Below are 22,890 nucleotides of genomic sequence, written 5' to 3' on the forward strand. Positions count from 1 at the left end.
CAAAGTGATACCTCGTTTAGTTAAGTGTCATCAATGCCTACAGTATTGGACAGGCCCAGACAAGCGATGACAAACGTGTACAGTTTGAAGTAAGTGGTGGAAACACCATCTGAAATAATTATAGTGCTTAAAATTAATCTTTTCTCGTGGAGATATGGACCATGGTGTTGCCTCCACGATGATTAAACTAAAATGCTTCATTCTCGTGTATATATTATGTGAATGTATTCTTCTCCTATTCTATGTCTTCTTGTTGTTGACTAGGGTAAAATCTATTCGATAGATTATTGTCAATTTTGGCTGACCTGTGTCACTGTGTGACCAGGTCATAATATAAAGAAATTCGTTAGGTCATACTGTCTCACTAAATTTATAGACTGCTTTGTATGCCAATGAATTTATGTAAAAAGTGTAAATATACGTAGTAAGTAAAACAGAATTCGTATTTATTGCGTGTATTCTTTAAATGATGTATAGAGTGATTAGACAGACTACGCCCTTCTGAGCTATCTAGGTAATAGGAAATATTCCCCTGCCTAAGGACAAGGAGTATTTCTAATCTTCCCCCAGTAATAGTTATTCCAAATTGAACTATATCATGCAGTCGTGCCTAGTTACCCCATATCAAATTATTAAATAATGATTTATTGCAGATACTCGAACCAACAAAAAAATAAAATTAAAAAAAAATGACCTGCCAAAAAAATGCACCTCATCCGCCTATAATCTGACAAAACAGACTCTGGTTGTTTACATCTCGCTCTCTCTCACTCACTCGCTCATTCTCTCTCTCTTTTGTTATCAATCTTATCATTCAAAACTTCGAGCAAAATATTTTCAATTCTGAGTTTCTGACCTTTATTAGAGTGAAAATTACTAAACTTCGCTCACTTTCTCAACTTTGCTGTTTAATTATCGGAGAAAATCATTGCTCTAGGTTCATTATGTGGTATGAAGTTTGCATCCCCGCTGGAATCATTGTAGTAACGACCAGCATACCTTCAATCCTCTGTCCGCTGTGGAATAAGTTTTGGTATGGAAATGTAAGTAGAAAACTGTAATTTCATTCCAATATTTTGTATTTTTCTCATTATTTAGAATACCAACATCACTGCGAGCTATATTTCTCTTCATTATTCTGTTTACTTAGTATGCTTAGTTAGTAAGAACACTATAACCGTACGTTCAATGTATCCAATTCTAATACTTGAGAATGTTCTGTTCATCACAGGCTTATAACAGATATACAGACGACGGATGGGTAGAAATGTTTTGGTTCAGAGATCATCACCTTACAGGCAATCCTTTCAAACCAGCTGTACGTATTTCGTAAAAAGTGTTACTCAATCTAAAGATCACGATTAATTTGTACTTATGTGTTTACAGGGTATCGATGACTTGCCCGACGGACCTCCGAAAAAAGAATAAAATACCTAATAGTTGTATCAGTAATGTAAAAAGTACGTCATTTATAATAAGCCATATTTGTTATCTCTTTTGAGATTTAAATATAATAAAATCGTTATTTTTCAACATGTATTCAGCGTTTTGTTATGCTTCGATGTACATACAAAAAAAAACGCATTATTTAAATTTCTTTATTTTTTTCTTACAAATTAGCAAAGTACAATCGTAAATATATAAATCGCGATCATATCCAGCCTAATTCACGTTGAGTTGGAATTTTCCTATGATCTTGGTTTCTTCTGCGATACGTTTCGAGGCATCGTTGCTCCGGCTCTGAGTGTTGGTGCAAGTTGTTTGTCAGTCTTCTGAAACGGAATTATTATTAGCCTGATTTTTTTCATCGATTTAATTATTTTAGATTCGTTAATAATCGTGTTCTGTTTTGAATTACTTACAGTGGAGGATGACGTCGATCTTCTCGGTAACGTTTGACTTTCGGTAATTCGTTTATCGTATGTGCCAGACCCGTCGGTTATTTCAAACGAAGATGTAGTATTAGGCGTACGTTCCATGCTGGAAAAATATTCGCGTATATGAGAAAGGTATCAGAAATACGGTTACTTTACACACTCACCTTTATCGACTCGATTTACGTAAGCATTTATGGGAGCAAAAGCAACAGAATCTAAATTAAATTAGCATAGAACCAAACTTAGCATGTTCAAAATTCGTAAATTCACGTTACCTGTTACTTCGCGAGTCGGATTTCTTGAACAAATCACTAATACGACCTTTGAGATCTCTTCTAGGAACGGATTCTTGATCGGGAATGATATTCGAAGAAATACTACTATTCGAACCCGGATTACCCTGAAAAGTTTAGGAATAACTTATTATGTAACAAGCGACGTTGTGAGTAAACTAAACAAGGCAATTTTTGGATTACAAAATAACGTATTTATAAACATCGAAGGTACGAAAATTGCCAATACCTGACTCGCTGAACCTAATGGAAATGTATCCGAGTCATCGTCGATGCTTCGAGATGATTTAGCGAATTTTTTCAGTTTACCCAACAAGCCTTTTTTCTTTTTTCGTTCCAAAGTTGATGGTAACATTTCACTATGAGTTGAACCACCGGATAAACGACTGTAATAGTTTTGAGAAATTAATCGAAGTTGGAAAAACTTGTACGAATATGATTACCATGATTTTGTTAATTATATTTAAATAGGTACCTATCAAATGTTTGATCAAATTTAATATTAGCTCGAGGATTGTACGAGTCGTCGAATGATTGGAAACTGGTCAAACTTCCATCCGTGTCTTCGTCCGTTCTCCAAATCATCTATTTAATTGGATTATTTTTAATAATATTAAACTCTCTGGTGGATATTCAAATCTATCTGGCTAGCTTACTTGTTCTTGAGGCTCGCCTGTTGGAGCAGTTTGTTCCAAAGATATACATTTTCTGTACAAACTACCCCTTCTCTGAAGTCCACCTCCTACTTCTGCAACTTTATCCGATTCAGTGGAAGCAGGTCTGTGAATTATATGGATTAGTAAACCGAATTACGTCGAAATGTTCAAAGTGATTCCTAAAGTTATACCTTCTTGAAACAAAAGCTTTCCTGGCAACGTCCCTATTAAAATTAGGGGTGTATTGATTAGCTTTGATTTGTCTGGTTGCTTCGAATAACCTTTGGAGGATTTGTTGCTGTCCAGTATTGAAGTCGTCTTTGGCTACCGAGCTTTCTGCAAGTGAAAATGTATCGTTAATTGATGTAGAGGCTGATTTTTTTTATGAGGAAATTGTGTTAGGAAGAATAGCAACTCTTACCACGTGATGTGTTTCTTAATTCAACGGAAGATTCGCGAGAGGAAGACTGAAAAAATGACGATGAGGACGAATGAAAATTTTAGAATGAATAGATTACGAATGTAATGTTGATTTAAAGCTTACTTGTTTTTTATTGGGAACTGGAGGGAGCCCTTTATCAGCGCTCAAAGGTACAGTTTTTGATAACTCACTAACCTAGAATGTGATACAGAAAGTATGTTAATGTTCTTTTTCTTTGTATCTGTTTGGCAGGAGATTCTTGAAATAAGACCAGATACTTACTAAATCTAAAATATAATTAATTTTCTTCTGATCAAATTCAGCACCGTTGGGTCTACTAGTTTGTCTGATTACATCTTTATCTCTGTCTGTTCTTTCCTTCTCACGTCTCAACTTTTCGTTGGTTGTACGCAATTTAGCATGAGCATCGCGTAATTCAAGCAAATCACATTGTAACTGTAAAAAAAATACTCAATTATAATTTGATAAGACGTTGAAAGAAGACGTTTCTTGAAAAACTTGCTTCGTGGAGCTTCTTTTTGGTTTCTTCTTGCTCTTCGTCAGCATTCTTTTTCATTTGTTCGAGTCTTCGTTTAATTTCCAGTCGTTCTTTGTCTCGTTCTCTTTCCACCTGTAATAGAAAGAGAGAATCAGCTTTGTAAAATAATAAATCAGAATTGTAGTTTTTCAGTTGATCAGCCTGCTACCTCGAATAAAGTTTGACGAAGATCTCTAGCCAATGTTGAAGTCTCTTGCAGAAGCCTGTTTTGTTCTTCGCGTTCCTTTTGCCAAGCTAGTTCCATTCTTGTTTTTAAACCTGCTGTTTTCGTTCTACCAGACTGGAAGAGTCTTTCTTCTTCCAACTAGAAGATAAAATAGGTATGAAAATATGATCTTGAAGGAATTCCTTGGTACGTATCAAAATATAGGTATTTTACTTCGTTAATTCGAGAAGTCATCTCTGATACTTTAACATCCCACGCTGATCTTTCAGAAACTAATTCAGTCTTTATTCTAGAACTTTCAATTCTCGCCTCGGACAGTTCATCTTCCATGCAACTGATTTGTTGTTCCAGCGTTGCTATTTGTGATTTCAACTCTTCAGCCTGTAATTTATTACCTCATGAAAAATTCAGAGATTTGCAGACATTCTCAACCTACTAGAACGATACCTACCTCTTCGGAATTGGTTGGCTGTGCTGACAGTGCAGGTTTATTCTCTGTGGCAGTTTTTTGAGCACTTTCCAACAACTGCTTGTACTTGTTTCGTTCGTGTTTAAATCTCATCACTTGTGCTTGAACATCTTTTAGTTCGGCTGAAATGGCTGAAACGTGGTTCTCGTAGCGAAGTTTTAAGGCTGCCACTTCCACTTTACGAGATTTTTCTTCGTTGTATAGTTTAGCTTTTAATTCGGTTATTTGGGTTTCCAGAGCTGAAGCGTCGGCTACGATGTTACGTTGAACTTTGATCACTTTATCGAAATCGTCTAGTTTTTTCTGCAGTTCTTCATTCTAATGGGAAAGGAAACGAAATGAATTACTTCGTGGATTTATTTCGTGCCAATTTATGGATCGTTAGACCTACTTCTTTCCTCATGTGTTCTAGTTGGTCTCGTTGTTGAATGCTTTCTTTATGAAGTTTTTCTAGTTCGGATTCTTTGACTTCGAGCAAAAGTTTAACTTTATTGTGCTCTAATTTGAAAGTTTCGTTGTTCAGTAATAGGTTATCTAGCTCTTTTATTTTTTCCTACGAGTACAAAAAAAGAGGCCATTAAATAATGCAAATTAATTTTAATTTCATGACTTAGGATAGGTATTATACCTACCTCCAAACGCAATTTTTCTTTGATCCAGTTATCCTGTCTGTTGTTATAAGTTTCTCTCAAGGTGCGTAATTCATTTTGTACCGTTGCCAGCTCTCTTTGACCACACAGTACCTGGCTGTAATTAAATTAAATGTAATTTTAAAACAAATTCACTCAATTTAAAATACGAATGCTAAACATGTCAATGACCTTTGCATTTGTTCCTTTTGCAAATTCATTTGACTTTTGATTTTAACGTGTTCGTCTTCCAGTTGTTCATATTTCGCAGTAAGTTCGTCGTAATCCTTTTGTTTTCCTTCCAGCTGCTTTCTAAAGTCTAGAAAATGAGAACAAGATTAAAACTGTGGTACTTCGAAGAGATTGAAAAAAGAAGAAAGAAAAAGGGCCCACCTTCTATCTTGGAGTCAAAATCTTTCTTGATATCGTTCATTTTTTTATCGCCCACGTTAAGGATCTTTTTCTTGAGTGATTTCAATTCAGCATCTTTTTCTTCGAGTTGTTTCGTTTGTTCTTCTTTGATTTGTTTGATGGAAGCTCTTTCAGACTATTAAATTAGAAATTCGAGTTACCAGTTGTAAATTTAAAATCCAGATGGGTTTTTAAATTGATTTACGAGTAATTATTTACTTCTAAGTCTGATTTCAGTTTTTCAGCATTCGTTTTCCAGTTTTTAACTGCAGTTTTCAGATCGTTCGAAGCAGCTGCCACCTTCTCAATTTCTTGTTTCTCAGTTTCAAGCTATTAAAGGATATGTTGTTGGGTGAAATTCATCCTAATTTTTATTGTATTTTGGATAGGTTCTTAATTACCTGTTTGAGTTTGTCATTTAACGTTTTAATTTCATTTTGAGCAGATGATAATTTCGATTCGAGCTCTGAAATTTTCGCATTGGATGTTGCAGCAGTTTGATTTTTATTATTGAGTGATTTTTGTTTAATTGATTCCTCCTAAAAATCAATTTTTTTTCAAATAAAATAATCGTTTGATTTTTTTGTTTCAAATTAAAGCAATAGAAAGCCCCTCCTCCCCGATCCAACCTAAAACATGTTTTGGGTAATTCGATAATGGTTTAGGTACTTACCAAGTCTTTAATTTTTTTATCTTTTTCTTCCACTTTGGTGTTCAAAGCTTTGATCTGTTTGTTTAATTCATTAATCGAGTCCTTTAATTCAGTCTCTTTTTGAGTCCATTTTTCACGTTCCACTTGTTCTGCACTTTTCTTGGAGAGATTCTCTTTTTTCATATTTTCCAGCTAAAAGTGAAATAAAATGGACGTTTTTTTAGCACATTTTTTTTTACAAAAAACAAAAAAAAATTAAGGGAGAGGTTTTATAATATTTTTTTTAACTCGTACTTCTTTCTCCATTGTCATGATTTTTTCTTTTTTCACTTGAACCAAACGTTCTGATTTTCTAGATTTTTCTTCCAGTTCTTGTAATTTTTTCCCCAGCTCTGAGATTTTATTCTTTTTATCTGAAATCTTCCATTCAACAAATTAATCCATAAAGTCGTTTGAAATATTAATATGTAATGACGACACAACGATGTATTTCAGGTTCTTAAATGTAGTTAAATTTTCCTATTCACAACTTAGAGAAAATGAAAAATTTTCAGAATTTGGAGTTTTGATTTTTTTATTTTCCAAAATAATTCTCCTATATTTTTTTATTCCTCTCAAATCCAAAAAAGTAATACAAGAAGCCCCCCCCCCCAATGAAAAAAGAACAAAATTTGTTGGTTTAAAATGTTAGCTTTACATATACAACTCTATTGTCAAAAAGAAATCTTCAGATACAGAACTTCTCTAATTTGAAAAAATATAATATAAAAAGAAAATAAAAGTGGGTAAAATTTAAAAAAATTCTCGTAAGCTCCTTTTCAGGAAAATTTTTCTCCCTCCCTCTCCCCTTTCCCCCTCCCGCCATCAAAATTCAAATTATATTGAGTCACCCACACCCTCTGAAAAAAATTATATTCAGAGGAATTCTGACAAAGAAGTGTGCTCTGCGAGACCTCATAATGCAGCCTTGCTTATTTCATGACTTAAGTACCTATACCTACCTCTGATTTCAATTTTCCATCTTCTTTGATCGTATCTCGAGCACTTTCGCATTCAATTTTCAATTTATCTACTAATTTTCTTTTTTCTTCCAATTCGCTATAAGCAGATGATAATTGATCGTTCGTTTCGTGTTGTTTTTCTTGAGAATTTTCTATCATAAGAAGGAAGAAAAAATGAGTAGGTAAATGGAACTGTCGAACTTTTCAAAAGGACCTAAATTAATTAAACCGCGAAGAAAATTCACGAATAGCTTACTAAGCTCTTTAGTCAGACGTGTCATCTGTTCCTTTAATTCTTCTAATTGTAATTGCAATTTCTTTTTCTCTTCTTCGTTTTCTTTTTCTTTATTTTTAGCACCTTCTAATTTACTTCGAGCTAAAACAAAAGAAGAAAAGCGTGTCATATAAAATAAGTACCTAGATATTTAAATTGGAATGAAAATTATGTTAAACAATTTTAAAAAACTTGGTTCAAACCATTTTCAAGTTTCTTCTTATCATTGAGTAGTTTTTCCTTTTCTTTTTCGAATTTCATTTTCTCTTCTTTTTGCTCTGCTAGAACTTTTTCCAACGTTTGTTTGGTCTTATCTAATTCTAAAATCAAGTGTTTTTTATCTTGACTATTGGATTCTTTTTCTAGTTTCTCTTTGTATAATGAGAGGCACTTTTCTTGGCTGAATAAAATCTCGTCTGTGGAAACAAAAATAATTAAAAAGTTATTAGACAAAATACAGGCTAAGTACAGTAGCAAATACTGGGTAGGTAAATATATAAGAAAAAGTTGAACGAACCTATTTCGTTTTCTAATTCTTGTATCATGGTTTTTAGGGCAGCTTTGGAAGTCGTATCTGATATTATTTTTGGCGTCCTTTTACCGTGTAATTCTTTAATACCGTCCAAATTACCTTCTTTTAAAACTTTCAAATTCGTAATCAGTCTCGCATTATCCGATTCGAGCTGAAAGTTGTAAACCACATTTCATTTCGTCGATTTGGCCATCTCGATAGTTTAAAAAATTCATCTTACCTCGGTAACCTTGCGCTGTAATTGTTCAATCTCTTCGCCAGCTTTTTTATTAGTTTCTTTGATTTTCTGAAAAAATAAAGTATCGATTTTTCGAGCCTAAATTTTACCCACATTGATTGAATGAAATTTCAAAAAGCTTACCGATAAACGTTTTTCTGCCAGTTGTTTTTCCAAAGATGATATCTTGGTTTTAAGCTCAGTCTCGTTCTGAGAACTTGCTTTTTTCGATAGTTTAGTAATAGTGAGTTGTTTACTGGCAGCTTGAAGCTGTTCATTTTCATTTTCCAATGAAGATATTCGTGCTCTGAGTACGCTCACTTCTTGCTCGACTATTTTCAGCTGACGTTGCGAATCGATAGTAGACTGATCACCATCCAACGATCTATTTGGATAAAAAATCTACTGGACATTTTAATGTGCATTGTAGAGGGTGCTGAGGTGAGTGATTTTTTTGCAGCACGAGCACGATTTAGTACAAGAGTAGGGTTGGTTTTCGGTGGAAAATATTATCGGATTTGAAATCAGCATCTTTGAAAACCATGGAATCGATATGCATGAAGGGTTTTTATCAATTTTTAGCACCGACCCCCCCCCTCCCACCACCCCAATCACTAACCCACTGTTTGAAGAATAGATGCGATAGTAAGAAGTAGAGTTGAAATATTTTCAGATTTCGTTTAGATTGCTTTCTTTGATATGAATTTCTCCAGCTTAGACATTTGTTCACAAAAATATTGATAACTGGTGAAGATGGGGGAAGAGAGGGGGTAAATTTTAAAAAATGATAAGAAATCGTGTTGCATATCGATTGCATGGTTTTCAAGGACGTTGATCTCAAATTTGATGTGATTTTTGGGATTTGACGCTTTCATTTCTGGAAACTATTGTACTTGGAAACAATCTGGATGGGGGGAGGGGGTTGAACATGAAAAATGATAAGAAATCGTGTTGCATATCGATTGCATGGTTTTCAAGGACGTTGATCTCAAATTTGATGTGATTTTCAGCATTCGATGTTTCGTTTCTGAGAAACTAACCTGGTTTTTTGTAAATTCTTCGATTTCTTCTTGATTAAAGACAATTCCGAATCCAGTTGCTTACATTCGCGATCTTTTTCTAATAATTTGTTCTTGAGATCTGCTATTTCAGCTTCGAGAAGCTGTGAAGATTATTCGAAGGATGAGAATAGGTTCGAGGTTGTTGGAAAATTGTTTAGAAATTAAAGTTACTTTGTTAGATTCCCTCTTGCCGAGTGGATTAATCTTCTGATCCTTTGTTAAAAGCTTATCCTGAAGGTCAGATGCTTTCCTCTTTAAAATATCACAGTTTTCTTCTAATTCTTCTACTTTTTTACGTAACACAGCCGTCTCCTAAGGATACATTGGGATAAGGAAATGATTTATAGGAAGCTATTACTTTATTGAGTGAACTTACTTGTTCATTAAGCTCTAATAATAATCTAAGTTCTGTCGGATCATCGTCATCTGATATACCTTCATCTTTCTCGGCAGCAGATTCGGGATTTAAACGGGAATGCGTAGGACTGGATTTACGACCTGAGTAATCAAAAAAAAAGAGTAAATAAGACATATCAAAGCTCAGCGCTAATATCAGGTTTGCATTCTCAAAAAACATTAATTATTAGAGCACACAAAACCGATGTAAAAGCGTTAAATATGTGCATGCAAAATGGTTACAAAAGCTTGGATGAGACGAATCGTGCACACATAGAAGTATAGAATGTCTCACTTTTGGCTTTTGTAGCCATTTTCTTCAATTGCATAAGTAAGGATTCGTTATCATCTTCAACACGGGAAACCTTCTTACGCAAATTTTGAGCCTAGAACAAATAATAGAGTTATTATAGGAATCGAATAATGACGGTTTGGTTTTCGAGCTCGCCCTGTATAACAGTTTTATCCTCTCTGCATGGATTTGTGCCAAGAAAAAAAAAAGTATAAAAAATCGAGACCACGTGCTTATAGGTTGCAGGACATAAACACCGCGCATTCGCGTTAAAATCGAGAATTACCTAACATGAGCGTCGTGAATGGTCTCGATGGAGTCAACAAGTACCCCATCGAGTTATGTACTATGGAGATGGACATAGAGAAGAATACGGATTTTAGATCGACATCTCGTCCCTTACGCAATACTGAATTACTAACTTCTTCTTCGGCGTAGCGTAGTTGCTCGCGAAGATCCGCCTCTCGTTCTATCGAGTCTTGTAAGTCTCGTAAAAGTTGAGCTGGATCTTCTTGTGATCCGCCTCTGGTTAGCGAAGCTCTTGAAACTTTCTGTCAAATACACATAGATCGTACATATGTATGTAGATTATACAGAATGTGCAGTGCAAGGTGAATAAATTGGCAGCCTGTACGAAAAGAAGGCTTACTTCGCCGGAGGGGGTTTTTGGAATGTTTCCTAACATTGGAGCTTTCTTCTTAACGTCTTCGTTACTACTCAACTTCAGCTTCTCGTTCACTTCCTCTAGTTCTTTTTGCAGTTTTAAAACAGCCTGCAAGTGAAATAAGGTAATTTTTAATGCCTGATTTGCCGAATGTGCGTGCGAGCTCGATATTGCGAGTAGCTAACCTCTCTAGATTTCCTTTCTGATTCAAATTTATCAGCCTCTAATTGTTCTACTTTTCGTTCAGATTTTCTCAACTTGAACGATAGAATTCGACAGTTCTTTGCTGTCTGCTCGAGTTCTTTTTTAATCGACGAGTATTCATCGGCTTGATTGTCTCTGGAAAAAATGAATGATTCATTCTCTTCGATCGAAATTTGACCTAAATCAGTTGAAAAAGGGAGAAAGAGTGTTTACCTGAAATTATCTTGCATTTCCTCTATCTCGTACTCCATATCTTTCAATTCACGCTTCATTTCTTCATTCTCGTCCATCAACTCTTCACATAATGACTCGGCTGCGTGTAATTTTGACTTGAGAGTTTCGATTTCCGAATCAGTAGAAGATTTATTGGATTTTTTGTTTTCCAGTGTTTCGATTTTTTTCATCAGAGTTTTCTTTTCTTTTTGCAAATTTTCGCACGTTTCGTTCAAATTGTTTATTTTTTCTTGAAGTTTGGTCAGCTGTGAATGGAATTAGGAGTCAGTGTGGAATAAATGCGAAATCTATCAAGTACTTAAGTAGGTAAGAATACATGTAGGTATTGTAGGTATAGGTGAAATTAATGGTACCTCAGATGATGTTGTTTTGGTTGACATCGAATTGTCCAAAGAGGCAACCCTTCTCATCAGCATATCGTTTTTCTCTTTTTCTGCTTTCTCACAACGCATTTTCATACCAGATAGTTCTAATTTTAAGCTTTCTACTTGCTCCTAGAAATATACAAAAAAAAAGGATTAGGTACCTAATGTTGAAGGTGTTCAACATTCCGCATAAAGAATTTTTGTAAGTAAGTTGTGCACTCAAGGTCATTATTATTTTCCAGAAGGTTCCTAAATGTCCCAGTTTTGCCCCCGAAGTCATTCAATTTTTTTTTAGAAAGGTCTTTCCATATCAATTTGATGAAGGTTTTGACCCCAGGTCTTTCAATTTCATCCAAAATTTAAGGTTAGAAAAATTCAGATCCGTATGTTTTGCACTCTTAAGATCAATAAAATTGTCTGTGAACGTTCCATTGATGTATTTAGTTTTCAATTATTGACCCTATGTTTAGAAAAAAAAAAAAAAAAAAAAACAGAGGACTGATGATAATGAGCTTGGAAAACCTTTGTAAGTTATGCACTCAAGGTTGTTAGAAATTTCTAAAAACTTCCATAACACTTTTTAGAAAAATTATCAAATTGAAATAATTTGTAATTTTGATCATTAAATAATTTCCTAGAGCTTCCTTGAAAATGCCAATTTTTTGAATTGGAGTTTTTGAATATTCCATGTCAAGAATTTTCAAAATAGGTAAAATAATACTAGAAATTGGGTATTAAGGTAGATTAGAAAATGCTCTGCGGTAAGTTATGCACCCAAGGTCATTACGTAGATATCAATTCTATGAAAGTTTTGACCCCAGTTTTTTACTTTTTTCGAAATTTTGAGATAGAAAATGTGGTTTTGAAAGTTTTGCACTTAAAATCATTAAATTCCAGTTTTCTAAAGTCCTCTCATTTATTTTCACGTCGGAATTTTGAAGAAATTGATGAAAATAATTCGTTTTTATAATTTCATGAGGTTTCGGATTCTGCGCCAGGAGCATAAAAAATACATGATTTTTCTTTTCAAATTGATTTTCGAATTAACAACCTCGCAAAATTTAATGAAAACGTGGTAGGGATTGGTTGGAAAGCAATAATTAGTATTTCTTTTCTACAAAAAATAACAATTTTACATTCAGAAATGATCATTTTATGAGTTTTGGGTTCTGCGCCAGGAGTTCAAAAATATTAGATTTTTTATTGCAAAATGGTTTTTGAGCGCATAAGCACTTTTCCATCCGCATTCAGAATGGTGTTATCCCCCCCCCCCCTCCACCGCAGTTTTTAGAGATTTTATGAAAGTGAAGGGTATTCGAGGATAATGACCCCGAATTTTCCAATTTTTTTGGACTCCAACAACGACCCCAAAATACATTTTGAAAATTTCAAATCACTTTGGAGGGGAGTCTAAAGTTAGAAAAAAACCAACAAAATTATTTTTACATTTTTCGATGGATTTTCTACCTCTAAAATTTTTTGAAGAATTTTTCGACTGCTAGCTGCTGCTACATGACCATAACACCATTTAAAAACACGTATTTTTTCGCCTGAAGTGGTCAGTTATGGTGAAACATTTTTTCTCTCGCAATATATTTTTAAAACGTCGAACTACACAATGAACCTAAATTTTGACCAAATTCGTCAATTTTCTGTTTTATAATATTTTTATTTGAAAAGTTGGATTGCTTAATTTTGGGAATCCTTGACTCCCTTTCCGGTTGACCTTTACGGCTGAAATTTGTGCCCAGACTAATATCAACTCGAAATACATCAAGCGCATATTTAAATCTCAGCAAAATTAGCAACCTTTCATTTTTTCCTACTCATTTTCAACTGATGTGATTATTTTCTAACTGGGTAGTTTTGAAGATTTTGAACCTTAGGTCATGTAATTGCAGTTTTCAAGCATCCTTATTTTTCCCAGCTAAAATGTTGACGAAATGTTGAATCTAAACCATTTCTTTAGGTTTGGAGTTCTGCGCCAGGAGCTCAAAAATACGTGATTTTCATTTCAAATTAATTTTTGAATTTACATAAATGTGCAAATTTATGAAGAAAATGTGGTGAGAAAGATTGAAATACGAGTGTACAATTTTCACATGGTAGAAGAGTCTCCCTCCCCCTCCCTCCCATTAAAAATTGGGTCAAAATTTCGACAAAAAATTAGAGCATGTGATACATTGACACGTTTTTGGAGGTGCTGAACATGGAAATGAACTTAATTTCCTAATTGGGCTCGATCCAAGTGATTCCCCCTCCCCTCCCTTCGTCATATACGGAGTAAAAATTCAAGATAATGATTCCGTGGGCGCAACACATTGATTCATATCTTTGCAAGAATTCTGAACACGATTATAATTTTCTTTTTCAATGTACTCCATATTTACCCCCAGCCCTCTCGTCATGGAGGGGGGGTGAAAATTTATAAGCTCACATAAGCGCAACTTCAGGTTCAATAATTACGAATAGTTGTGCTTTTTCAGAATTTGAGTAAATGGGGCAAAGGGGTTCGGGAGGCTTTGTATAAAGTCCAATCGAAAAACCTGGCATTATTTGTCAATTTTCAACTTCCATTGATCTGAGAAGTTGTGCACTCAGAGATCGATCTAGGTTCATATAATTTTTAATATAATTTAAATTTTTGTAAAAATTATTTTTTGAGAAAGCAAGTTGTGCACTCCACTCAGGTTATTATAATTTCATCTCCACAATTTGGTTTATTTACGCCAAAGTCTGTATAGAATCAAATAATGTCCACTTTACCTGTAAAATATCACTATTAACAATAGTCTCAGTATCATCGGTATGTATGGTGCTTGCAGCATCCGTAAATACATCAGATTCAGCATCATCTTTGCAGTCATTGGGGATATTATTCCTAAGCTCGTTATTATTTGTGTAATTGACTGAATTCACCTGCAAATACAAACGTGATAAGTATAGAAAAATAATTCATTTAGATAGTTCTTCATAAATTCACATCTCACCTCATTCTTTTTAGTCGAATCGTTCTCTTCAATGGTAGAAATCTTGTTGAGTAAATTGGAACTGGTTCGCCTTCGAACCGTGTACTGCGTACGACGATAATCATCTTCTGTAAATATCTTAAAATCAATATAGGCTACCTATCCGTAAATCATTTCATCTCCCCCCCTCATCTTGAAATTCCCTCCACTTACCCGAGTTTTCATCATTTTTTGGCTGCGGCCTTCTCCTAGGCAAAGTCACACTGGCGGTAGTTTCTACAGAAGGCTTTGTATCGTTAGACAATTTATCTAAATCTGGAGTCGAAGTCCACGACGAAGCTCTGTAAAAATAACACACAGCCAATCAACTGTACGTACTGTAAGTTGTGCACCCTATTTAGGAAAATATGCGTCTCGCTCGTTTAGTTTTTTGCCCTTCTTCATACAATACACCTTGAATTAAATTTTTGAGTAGATGCCAGTTTACATAGAAGCTGTTTAATGAATGACATACGAAAAGCAGGTGTCAATGGTTAAACTTTGTATATGACGTAGATTTTGAAATATACTCCGAGTACCTACTAGATGAGTAATCAAGTTCATTAAAAATAATCGTCTACGAGTTCAAACTCACTTGGAATTTTCGTAGTTTTTTGGGGCAGATGTGCTGTCTATGTTTAAATTACTCGTACTGGTCCATGATCTGGTACCAATGGTTCCGTTGTTTTTTTCTTCGACTGGTCTGCGAATAAAGAAGAAAGATTTTTGAGTAATGTCGGACGAGATTTTCGTGTTGAAAGTTGAGCTCTTGTTATCTTACTTTGAATTCCATGATGAAAGAGTAGGAGATGAAGCTGTTGTATCGTTTCTTTTTAATTTATAGTCTTGGTCTTTATTACGATTTCCGTGTTCTTTGTAGTCTCTGAAAGATGCCACCAAAAGCTCAATCATAAGTATTTGATTTGCTCTAAACTAAACTGGGCCTTTTGATAGGTCAATGAACTTGTGAAAATACACACCTAAAACATCTTTTGCATCTGGTAGGCCATCGTACTTGAGGATGGAATCCCAGTGGACACAAAGGGTCCCCCTTTCCCATAGGTTTAATATGTTGCATCTCGTGCAACTGGCTGAAATCATAAAATACCATCATCGAGTTAATATACATCGTTGTCTTTTTTTCCTCTCTCTCTCTTTTTCAAACATATAATTTGAACATTCTACTTTCTAGTACAACTATGGTGTTTTAGAAACATGTGGACATTAGCCACATCGTTCATCGGTTCCTAAGCAACATACCAGTCTAGGATTATTTCTTTTCATCGATTAGGGCTTATTTATAGATTGGTCAAAACAAAAACGCGCGCTAGTTAACTTTTTTACCACATTTGAACGGATTAAAATTCGTTAAGCTCGTTGTACGTGTACCAGGGCGCCCTTAATTAAGTCTTCAATTTACAAAATTCAACGTTATATTCGCCACACGTCTCACGTCTCGTGTACGATACGTATTCGCGATGCAAAATGATCTGATATTTTGCCAACATTTCAACTCCATTCACACCGGTGTGTTCCTTTTTCTTTCCTTTTTTTTTTTATTCAAGTGTACGCATATTCGGGTCATTTTTTTCGCATTGTGGATTTTTTTTTTTTATAAACGTATTGTATTTTATTCGGAGTCAGCTCCGATGAAGGACTGATATTTAATTCGAACAAAGAGAGAAAAAATCCTATGATGGTTATCTGCGAGGTTTTGGCAGATATAGGGCACTTTATTGGATTTATAGTCGAAATTACATGACAGAATTATTAGCGAAAAAATTTGTTCCTAAATCCCCTAGTTCTAGATTTTTGGCATTTTTTTTTTCGTCGGTGATGTAGAATGATAGTTTAAGATATTGTGAACTTGAATTTAGTATGTTTGTGCTTCGTTCGAATTTTTTGCTGGGTTCAAAATATTGCTTCAGAATACTTTTTATGATTTTTTTTTTTTTTTTTTTGGAAACAGTAGAATAGGTGGCGTGGAGATGTTAGAAGAAAATTAATTATATTTTAGATTAAATTTAAAAAGTATATGTGGTCTTATTTCAAAAATATCAGAAATATTTAACAAAATAAGAAGTTCTTTCTTGCTTTGTAGATATGATTTTTCTGAGAATTTTAACCCCCCTCCCCCCGTTCCCCCCTCAGGTACATATATGAAAAAAATTGTATTTTAAATAACGTTTAACTTAAGAAACAGGCCATAATTTTTTTCAACAGCTTTCTTCACCCTTCCTCCTATATTTTTTTCAGATCCTAAAAGAAAATTTTGGTTCAAAACTGGGTAGGTACTTGAAGGGGATTATTGATAGGTTCGGATGTAAATTTTTAGACAATTTTGTAATTTTATCAAAATAATAGTGAAACTGAGTGGATTACTTTGTAATTTTTCATCTTCAAAATTAAAACATTACCCACTGATCGATTATTTTTCCAGAAAAAAAAGTGAGTGCATCACTTCCAGCTACTCTAGGTCGATAATTTTATTCTTTGTGATCAAAAAATGCTCTCAAACCATTCAGAAATAGAATAAAAGCTAATTTATCTATCGAATGAGTTTTAATTACTCGTACCTACTTGACAAGATTTCCTAGGGGGTGACAGAAAATTCGTATTATTTTCTGAGTCAATATTTTCTTAAAAGAAAATAATATGAGTAATTTTTTGGTAAAATTTTTCTACTGTGTATTTCTAGTTTCTATTTTTATATGAAACTACTTTTTTTTTGGAGTTACGTATTTTGATTTTTGTCAACAATCAACATGCTCACATAAGCATCAGATGGACTAAAAATTGGAATTTTGTTCATTTTTTCAGATCTCCAATTTACGTTTGAGGAAAAATTTTATGTTAGAGAAGAATCACTGGCCACTGAGAGTGATAAAAAAATATTATCAACTATTATTGGGTAAGGACAGGTTTTTTGGTACCTACCTATGTTATTTTTAATATTTTTTAGGAGTGCATACGCAATTTTTTTCTCATTTCTCCCTATCACTCTCTTTCGTCCAGAATTAATTTAGGGAAAAATTAATCATCAAAGTATAGCTGAATCAATCATTTGACAGTTAATGATGGTTAGAGAAGGGGTGCGTTCAACTCTTAAAAAGTTTCCGAAAGATCTCATTTAGGTCTATGCATGTATTATATAAATCATATTTGTTGTTATTCTTAGTTTGATGATTAGTAAGCTACAGTACCTACTTGAATCAAAGCAATAATAGGAACAAAACGTTGTGATTTGATGAAAAATTAAATGGAAAAAGGTCAATCAAAATTCAAAATTTCTGAAAATTTTTATTTCATCAAGTGAATTTACCCTTTAACGTCCCTAAAGAATACTGTCGATAAATGTCAAAAATTGTTATGCGAAGAGTTTAACTGAAAAATTAGGTGGTGATGTTTGAAAAAAAAATTAATTCAAGTCATCACTCATATCTCCAGAAACATGTCCGAATTCTACTTCCTCAACTTTTTATAGAACCCAATAAGGAAAAATTTCACTACTTTTTTTGACCGCTTTGATACTTCATGAAATGACAATTTTTATATGACGACAAAATTGGAATGAAACTAAGTCAAATGTCTAAGAAATTTTCGATTTTGAAAAAGTTTCATTTTGAAATTTAAAATTCAACTTATTCAGAATATTGATAAAAAACTAAAATTTTCAAAAATTTCATGCTTTTGAATTTTGTCAAAAAATTTATTTTAAATAAAATAAAAATTTATGTAAGTAGGTAAGCAAACAGAAAAAATGCAAAAATTTTGAAAATTTTTCGAAAAAACATGAGAATTGCAAAAAAAAATTGAGCCTTCCAGCGGTTTAGGAGCTGAGCTTAGGCAGGTAAAAAAAAATCTGCACCCCGATGAAACGATATACTTACTACCAACTGTACAAGTCTGAATTTTTAGGTTTTTTTTTCATGTTTAAAAAAAATTTCGACCAAATTCTCCAAGTACATTTTTTCTCAGTGGGATTTTTCGAACATTCACTAAAATAATAATGTAAAAAAAAGTATTTTGAGAGCCGAGTATTTCTGTAGCCGGTTGAGAATAAATCTATATTGTTCCAAAATGGTATTTTCAATATTGAAAAAATTCCATCAAATTGATAAGAAATCTTCATTTCGTGCCTAATTTCAAAGTCGATGTGTCAGCAAAGTTTGAAAACTCAAATCGTGCCTTTTCAAGTGAAGTGAAGAGGGATTGCCCAAGATTTGGAGCCTCGACACATTTCTGTGTATAGTCTCTAACTCTCTATTCTCACCAGTTTTCGTCAAAATCTGCAGTGATACTAAGCTTTATTTTTCGCTCTGCTCCAATATAAGCTTAACATATTTTCTCTTCTGCTTATTTATGCCATTAGGTAACTGTCCTTTTTGCTCAAGTAATCCTTCTTTGAGAGTAAAACCACGTAGGTCTACATTTTGCCTGATAGTAATACACTCTTTCCCTCCCGTTAAAGTATTATTTCCCTCACTTCTTCATCGTTCGTTAATTAAGTGAATACCATAACTTCTCTACATTCATTCCACGAAATTCATATTTAGAGAAATTAATCGTTACTAGAAATCATAAAACTCGGCGAGCAATAATACGAATAAGTAATATGTATTACAAGTACACAATGCTCGTTGCAAATCTCATCGTACTTTTTGCGCAGGGGAATTCATCGCATATAACGAAAAATTATAGCGTTATTTTTTATGTTGACATGACGCATTAGCAAAATTAGTACTGAACAGATCGTATCAAACGTGTCCTGTAATGGGATAATTCTCTTGAGGAGATACTTATACGTAACAATTTTCAAATTTTTCCCATGATTGTTGCATTAAGGATTTGTTCGAGACCATTCGATTATTGAAGAAAAAAAAAATCGATGAAATGAAACCCATCATTTTAATTTATAATAGTGACTTTGTAGGAAATATAATATGGGAATTGGGAAGTACCTAAAGGAGGAAAGGATGAATTCAAATTTTCGCGATCAATTCCGAACGTTTCAGTTTTTAGTAAAAAAAAATGAAAAGCCAACGTGATTGAAAAGAGGGAAAAGAGGAGGAGGAGGAAGAGGAGGAGTGGGAGGGAGTCAACTTCAATTTTGATTTTTCCAATCTGTTTTTCCATCCTTCATTTCGTAATTTAAAATCTTCTAAAAATGTTGGGAAATTTCTATTCGAAAATTGCTTGTCTCTTTTTTAAAAATTTCAATCAAAAACAAATTTGGAATTCAATTTCTAAAATAAATGGCACTTGAATGGTTCATAATTCTTTGCAGTTTTTCAAATCTTATTTTCATTTCATTTTACAGCTTTCCAGAAAGATCTGGGTTTGACGAAAATCCCCCCCCCCACTTGCCTTTCTCTTTCAATAACGTAATCTGAAAAATGCGAGTATGATTTTTTCGTCATTTTGAAGAAACCGGTGGAGCTGTTGAGAAAGGTAGACGAAGAGGGCAATTTGTTCTAGTTCAAGATTTCCTTATAGAAAATCTGTGTAATGATTAATGAAATAAGGAGCTCTAGTGAAATATCGAATCATCAGTCGTTCAGGCGTTGAATTTTTAAAATCGTGAATCAAAAATGAACCAAATTCAAACGTCAAATTTCCAAAACCAAAAACCAACACTTGTTGATATTTGCTCGCAGTAAATGATAAAAATGGTCAACCTCATGTGCGTACTGTGTAGATCCGAGACGGTTTCAGCTAATCTCTTCAACCGTTAATCAATATGCAAAATTTAATCACACATAAAAAATTGGAAATTTTATTTGCTTCTCGTAACTTTTTTCCTAAAATGCTTATTTATCGACTGAAATTGCATAACTGTAGTATAATCTTTCAACTTTCCCTAAAACCAAAACTCCAACTCTAAAAAGATTTTTTGATTTAATTTTTTTCCATTTCCATAAATTTTAATGATGATTTGTTTTCTTTGCGTCTCATACAGAATTTTTTGAAAAATTCGTCACTTCGTTTTGCTCATATTTTGTATGCAATGTTGGGAGACATTACCAAAAATCACGCTGTTTTTCAATTTTGTTTTACGTTGTTATTGCAAGCATTCGCCCAAACTTTTTTTGGGGGGGAGAGGGGAGGTAACTGAAGCTAAAAAAAAAAACAGAAAAACTCTATGAAAAACAGTTAGAAAGGATAGAGGGGGAAGAAAAATTAACGAAATTGAAATTTTAGTATTTTCAGCATGCATGAAAATTGTTGTCATATTTTGGTGTGATGACGATAATGATGAGGAATTTCCTTCGATTCTAAATTCACTTGGTCAAATTACTTCATGTTCATGATTTCAAATTTTTTCAAAATTCATTAACTGTTTTTTTCCATGATTCCAATGATTCCATGCCATAATATTCGAAGACAGGGATGAAACTAAGAAGGTGTAGGAAAGAGGATAGACTACACCCCCCCCCACCCAAAGTCGGAAAATGTTGATGAAGCTGGTAAATTTTGAGCATTTTTGGTGTAAATATAAAGAGACTATTTTTCCGACTTTTTTGGAACTTGAATTACACATTTTTGAAAGCTTTTTGCCCGAGCGAAAGTCAACTGTGGAGAAATTGACTTCTTGTAAAAAAAAAAAAAAATACTTGATAATTTACTTCTTAAATTATAAATTTTCGAAAACTTCGCCCCTCGCTTGACTCAGGCAGTAAGGTTAGTTATCTATTATTCACACTCAAAAAATATTTAAATCAATAAATAAACTCCTAAAATAGAAAATAATGTGGTTTACTTCTCGAAACTCAGATTTTCGAAATATTTTGCCCTCACTTCATTCGGTTTTTTTTTTCAGAGTCGGGATTTCGAAAAAACTATAATTTAAATTTTTAAATTTTTAAACCAAAAAAAATTAAGCTCCTTACATTAAAAAAAAAATTAATCTCTTTCACTTATCAAAATACGAATTTTCGAAATCTTTTGCCCTCAGTTCGTTCAAATCTATTTGCATTTTTTTTTCAAAGTTGGAATTTCTGAAAAAAGAACCATCCTTTCAAATTCTAAAGTTTTGTAACCGAGGAGAAAAAATCACATTCTGCACATGAAAACTTTTTTTTCGCCGATCAAAATACGAATTTTCGAAACATTTTGCCCTGGCTACGCTCGAGCTAATTTATTTCTCTTTTACAGAATAAAAAATTCCATGTTTGAGGATTCTAAAAATTGAACAGGGAAAACGAAAATTTTTTCAACTGACAGAATTTGTTTTTTCATTTTTTGTTTTATTCGGCAAAACTGGTCTACAAATTTTCGGCCCAACCCCATCCCCTCTACGCCTCCAAACGAGCCCTTTAAATTTTTGGTTGAACCCCCCCCCCTTCCGCCCACACGCAAAAAACCTTTAATTTAATCCCTGAAGTCGAATCATCTCGATTTTGGACTTTTCATTGAACTCTTTACAAATTACTAGTTCCCCTTCCCTCTCCGTTCATGGCTCAATTCACATTGCTTCTCCACTACCCTACTAACCAATTGAAATTTTTCTCTTCTTCCCTCCCCCCTCCCTCTCCCTCTATCGTTGATTTGGCTCGTTCAACCGTAACAAAAATTCAACAAAATGTATCCCGCTAGTTAATTTTTTTTTCTCGTTAATTATTAACTTTCACGGTATCAGCAGACACGTGATCATTTAGTATGCACCTCAACTTTCGAGTTTCGTGACGTCGTCGACTCTATACAAACATCCACTATACATATGATGATGAAGATCACGATGATACCGGAAATGAAAGCTACGTAAGCATTTTACGTGTACGAGTACCTACCTACCTACCTACTGACGTACGTAAGCACGTAGTTTTTCACGTCAAATACACCAGGCCAGGAGGAGGGGGAGAGAAGACAGGGGGTTGATGACGGTAGATTTTTTTTTGTATAAGATCCAAGAAATCACGATATAGTACGGTCTACTTATATGCATATCTTAGTCTGCTCGTGTTCCAGTCACTTACTTGAGTCAATTTCGGCGAAATACATTAATTAATAGGTAGGCTGGCAGTGGCAGTCTTGCAGAAGGTATGAAACCAGGAGACACAGAGCGGTCACTCGGATAAAAATATCGCCAATATGCACATTTTTATCAGCACAACAGCCGGCACATTAACGCGCAATTAGATTATTAAAGAGCACCACTATCACTATAATATGGTGTGAAAAAAACACACCTCCAGCACCGCTTATTAAATACTCGAATCGAAATAAATAATACCCGCATCGATCACCACCGTTAGACCGCCGCGAAAATAGACAAAAACGTTTAATTATTACAGGCTAATTAACCATTAGGGGGCGAAAAAAAAGCACGGTCATTACAAAGTGTCGTAGCCGGCAAATAGATACGAGTAGAAAGAGAAAGAAAAACCACAGCAGTGAAAAAATTTCGCGTACTCTCACCTGAGTCGAGCGCAATGTGTGTGTTGGTCTTTACATTGTTTTATAAAAATAGTCGCAGTTAAATCATTCTAAAATGTTAGTAAAGATAGCA

The 22,890-nt window shown here is 33.9% G+C and overlaps 1 protein-coding gene across 1 annotated transcript; it reads right to left on the reverse strand.

Moving 5' to 3' along the window:
* Positions 1 to 1,584: 1,584 nt before the first annotated feature.
* Positions 1,585 to 22,890, reverse strand: LOC135836905 (early endosome antigen 1). The gene is made up of 44 exons (XM_065351976.1): positions 22,358 to 22,890; positions 15,362 to 15,472; positions 15,163 to 15,264; positions 14,977 to 15,084; positions 14,556 to 14,683; positions 14,364 to 14,470; positions 14,140 to 14,292; positions 11,362 to 11,502; positions 10,988 to 11,253; positions 10,756 to 10,909; positions 10,556 to 10,678; positions 10,329 to 10,457; positions 9,910 to 10,000; positions 9,595 to 9,716; positions 9,390 to 9,530; positions 9,198 to 9,319; positions 8,302 to 8,542; positions 8,161 to 8,226; positions 7,926 to 8,091; positions 7,612 to 7,824; positions 7,391 to 7,510; positions 7,135 to 7,286; positions 6,428 to 6,553; positions 6,155 to 6,325; positions 5,883 to 6,020; positions 5,701 to 5,811; positions 5,464 to 5,617; positions 5,263 to 5,389; positions 5,074 to 5,188; positions 4,833 to 4,994; positions 4,424 to 4,759; positions 4,186 to 4,353; positions 3,955 to 4,110; positions 3,771 to 3,878; positions 3,530 to 3,703; positions 3,371 to 3,442; positions 3,248 to 3,293; positions 3,018 to 3,162; positions 2,827 to 2,950; positions 2,646 to 2,755; positions 2,400 to 2,556; positions 2,153 to 2,277; positions 1,863 to 1,980; positions 1,585 to 1,772 (listed from the first exon to the last, which is right to left on the reverse strand). Exons 2-44 carry the CDS (start codon positions 15,457 to 15,459, stop codon positions 1,689 to 1,691), a joined length of 5,970 nt encoding a protein of 1,989 aa, XP_065208048.1. The 5' UTR covers positions 15,460 to 15,472; positions 22,358 to 22,890; the 3' UTR covers positions 1,585 to 1,688.

This window comes from Planococcus citri, chromosome 2 (genome assembly GCF_950023065.1).
Source record: "Planococcus citri chromosome 2, ihPlaCitr1.1, whole genome shotgun sequence".
Classification (NCBI taxonomy): Eukaryota; Metazoa; Arthropoda; class Insecta; order Hemiptera; family Pseudococcidae; genus Planococcus; species Planococcus citri.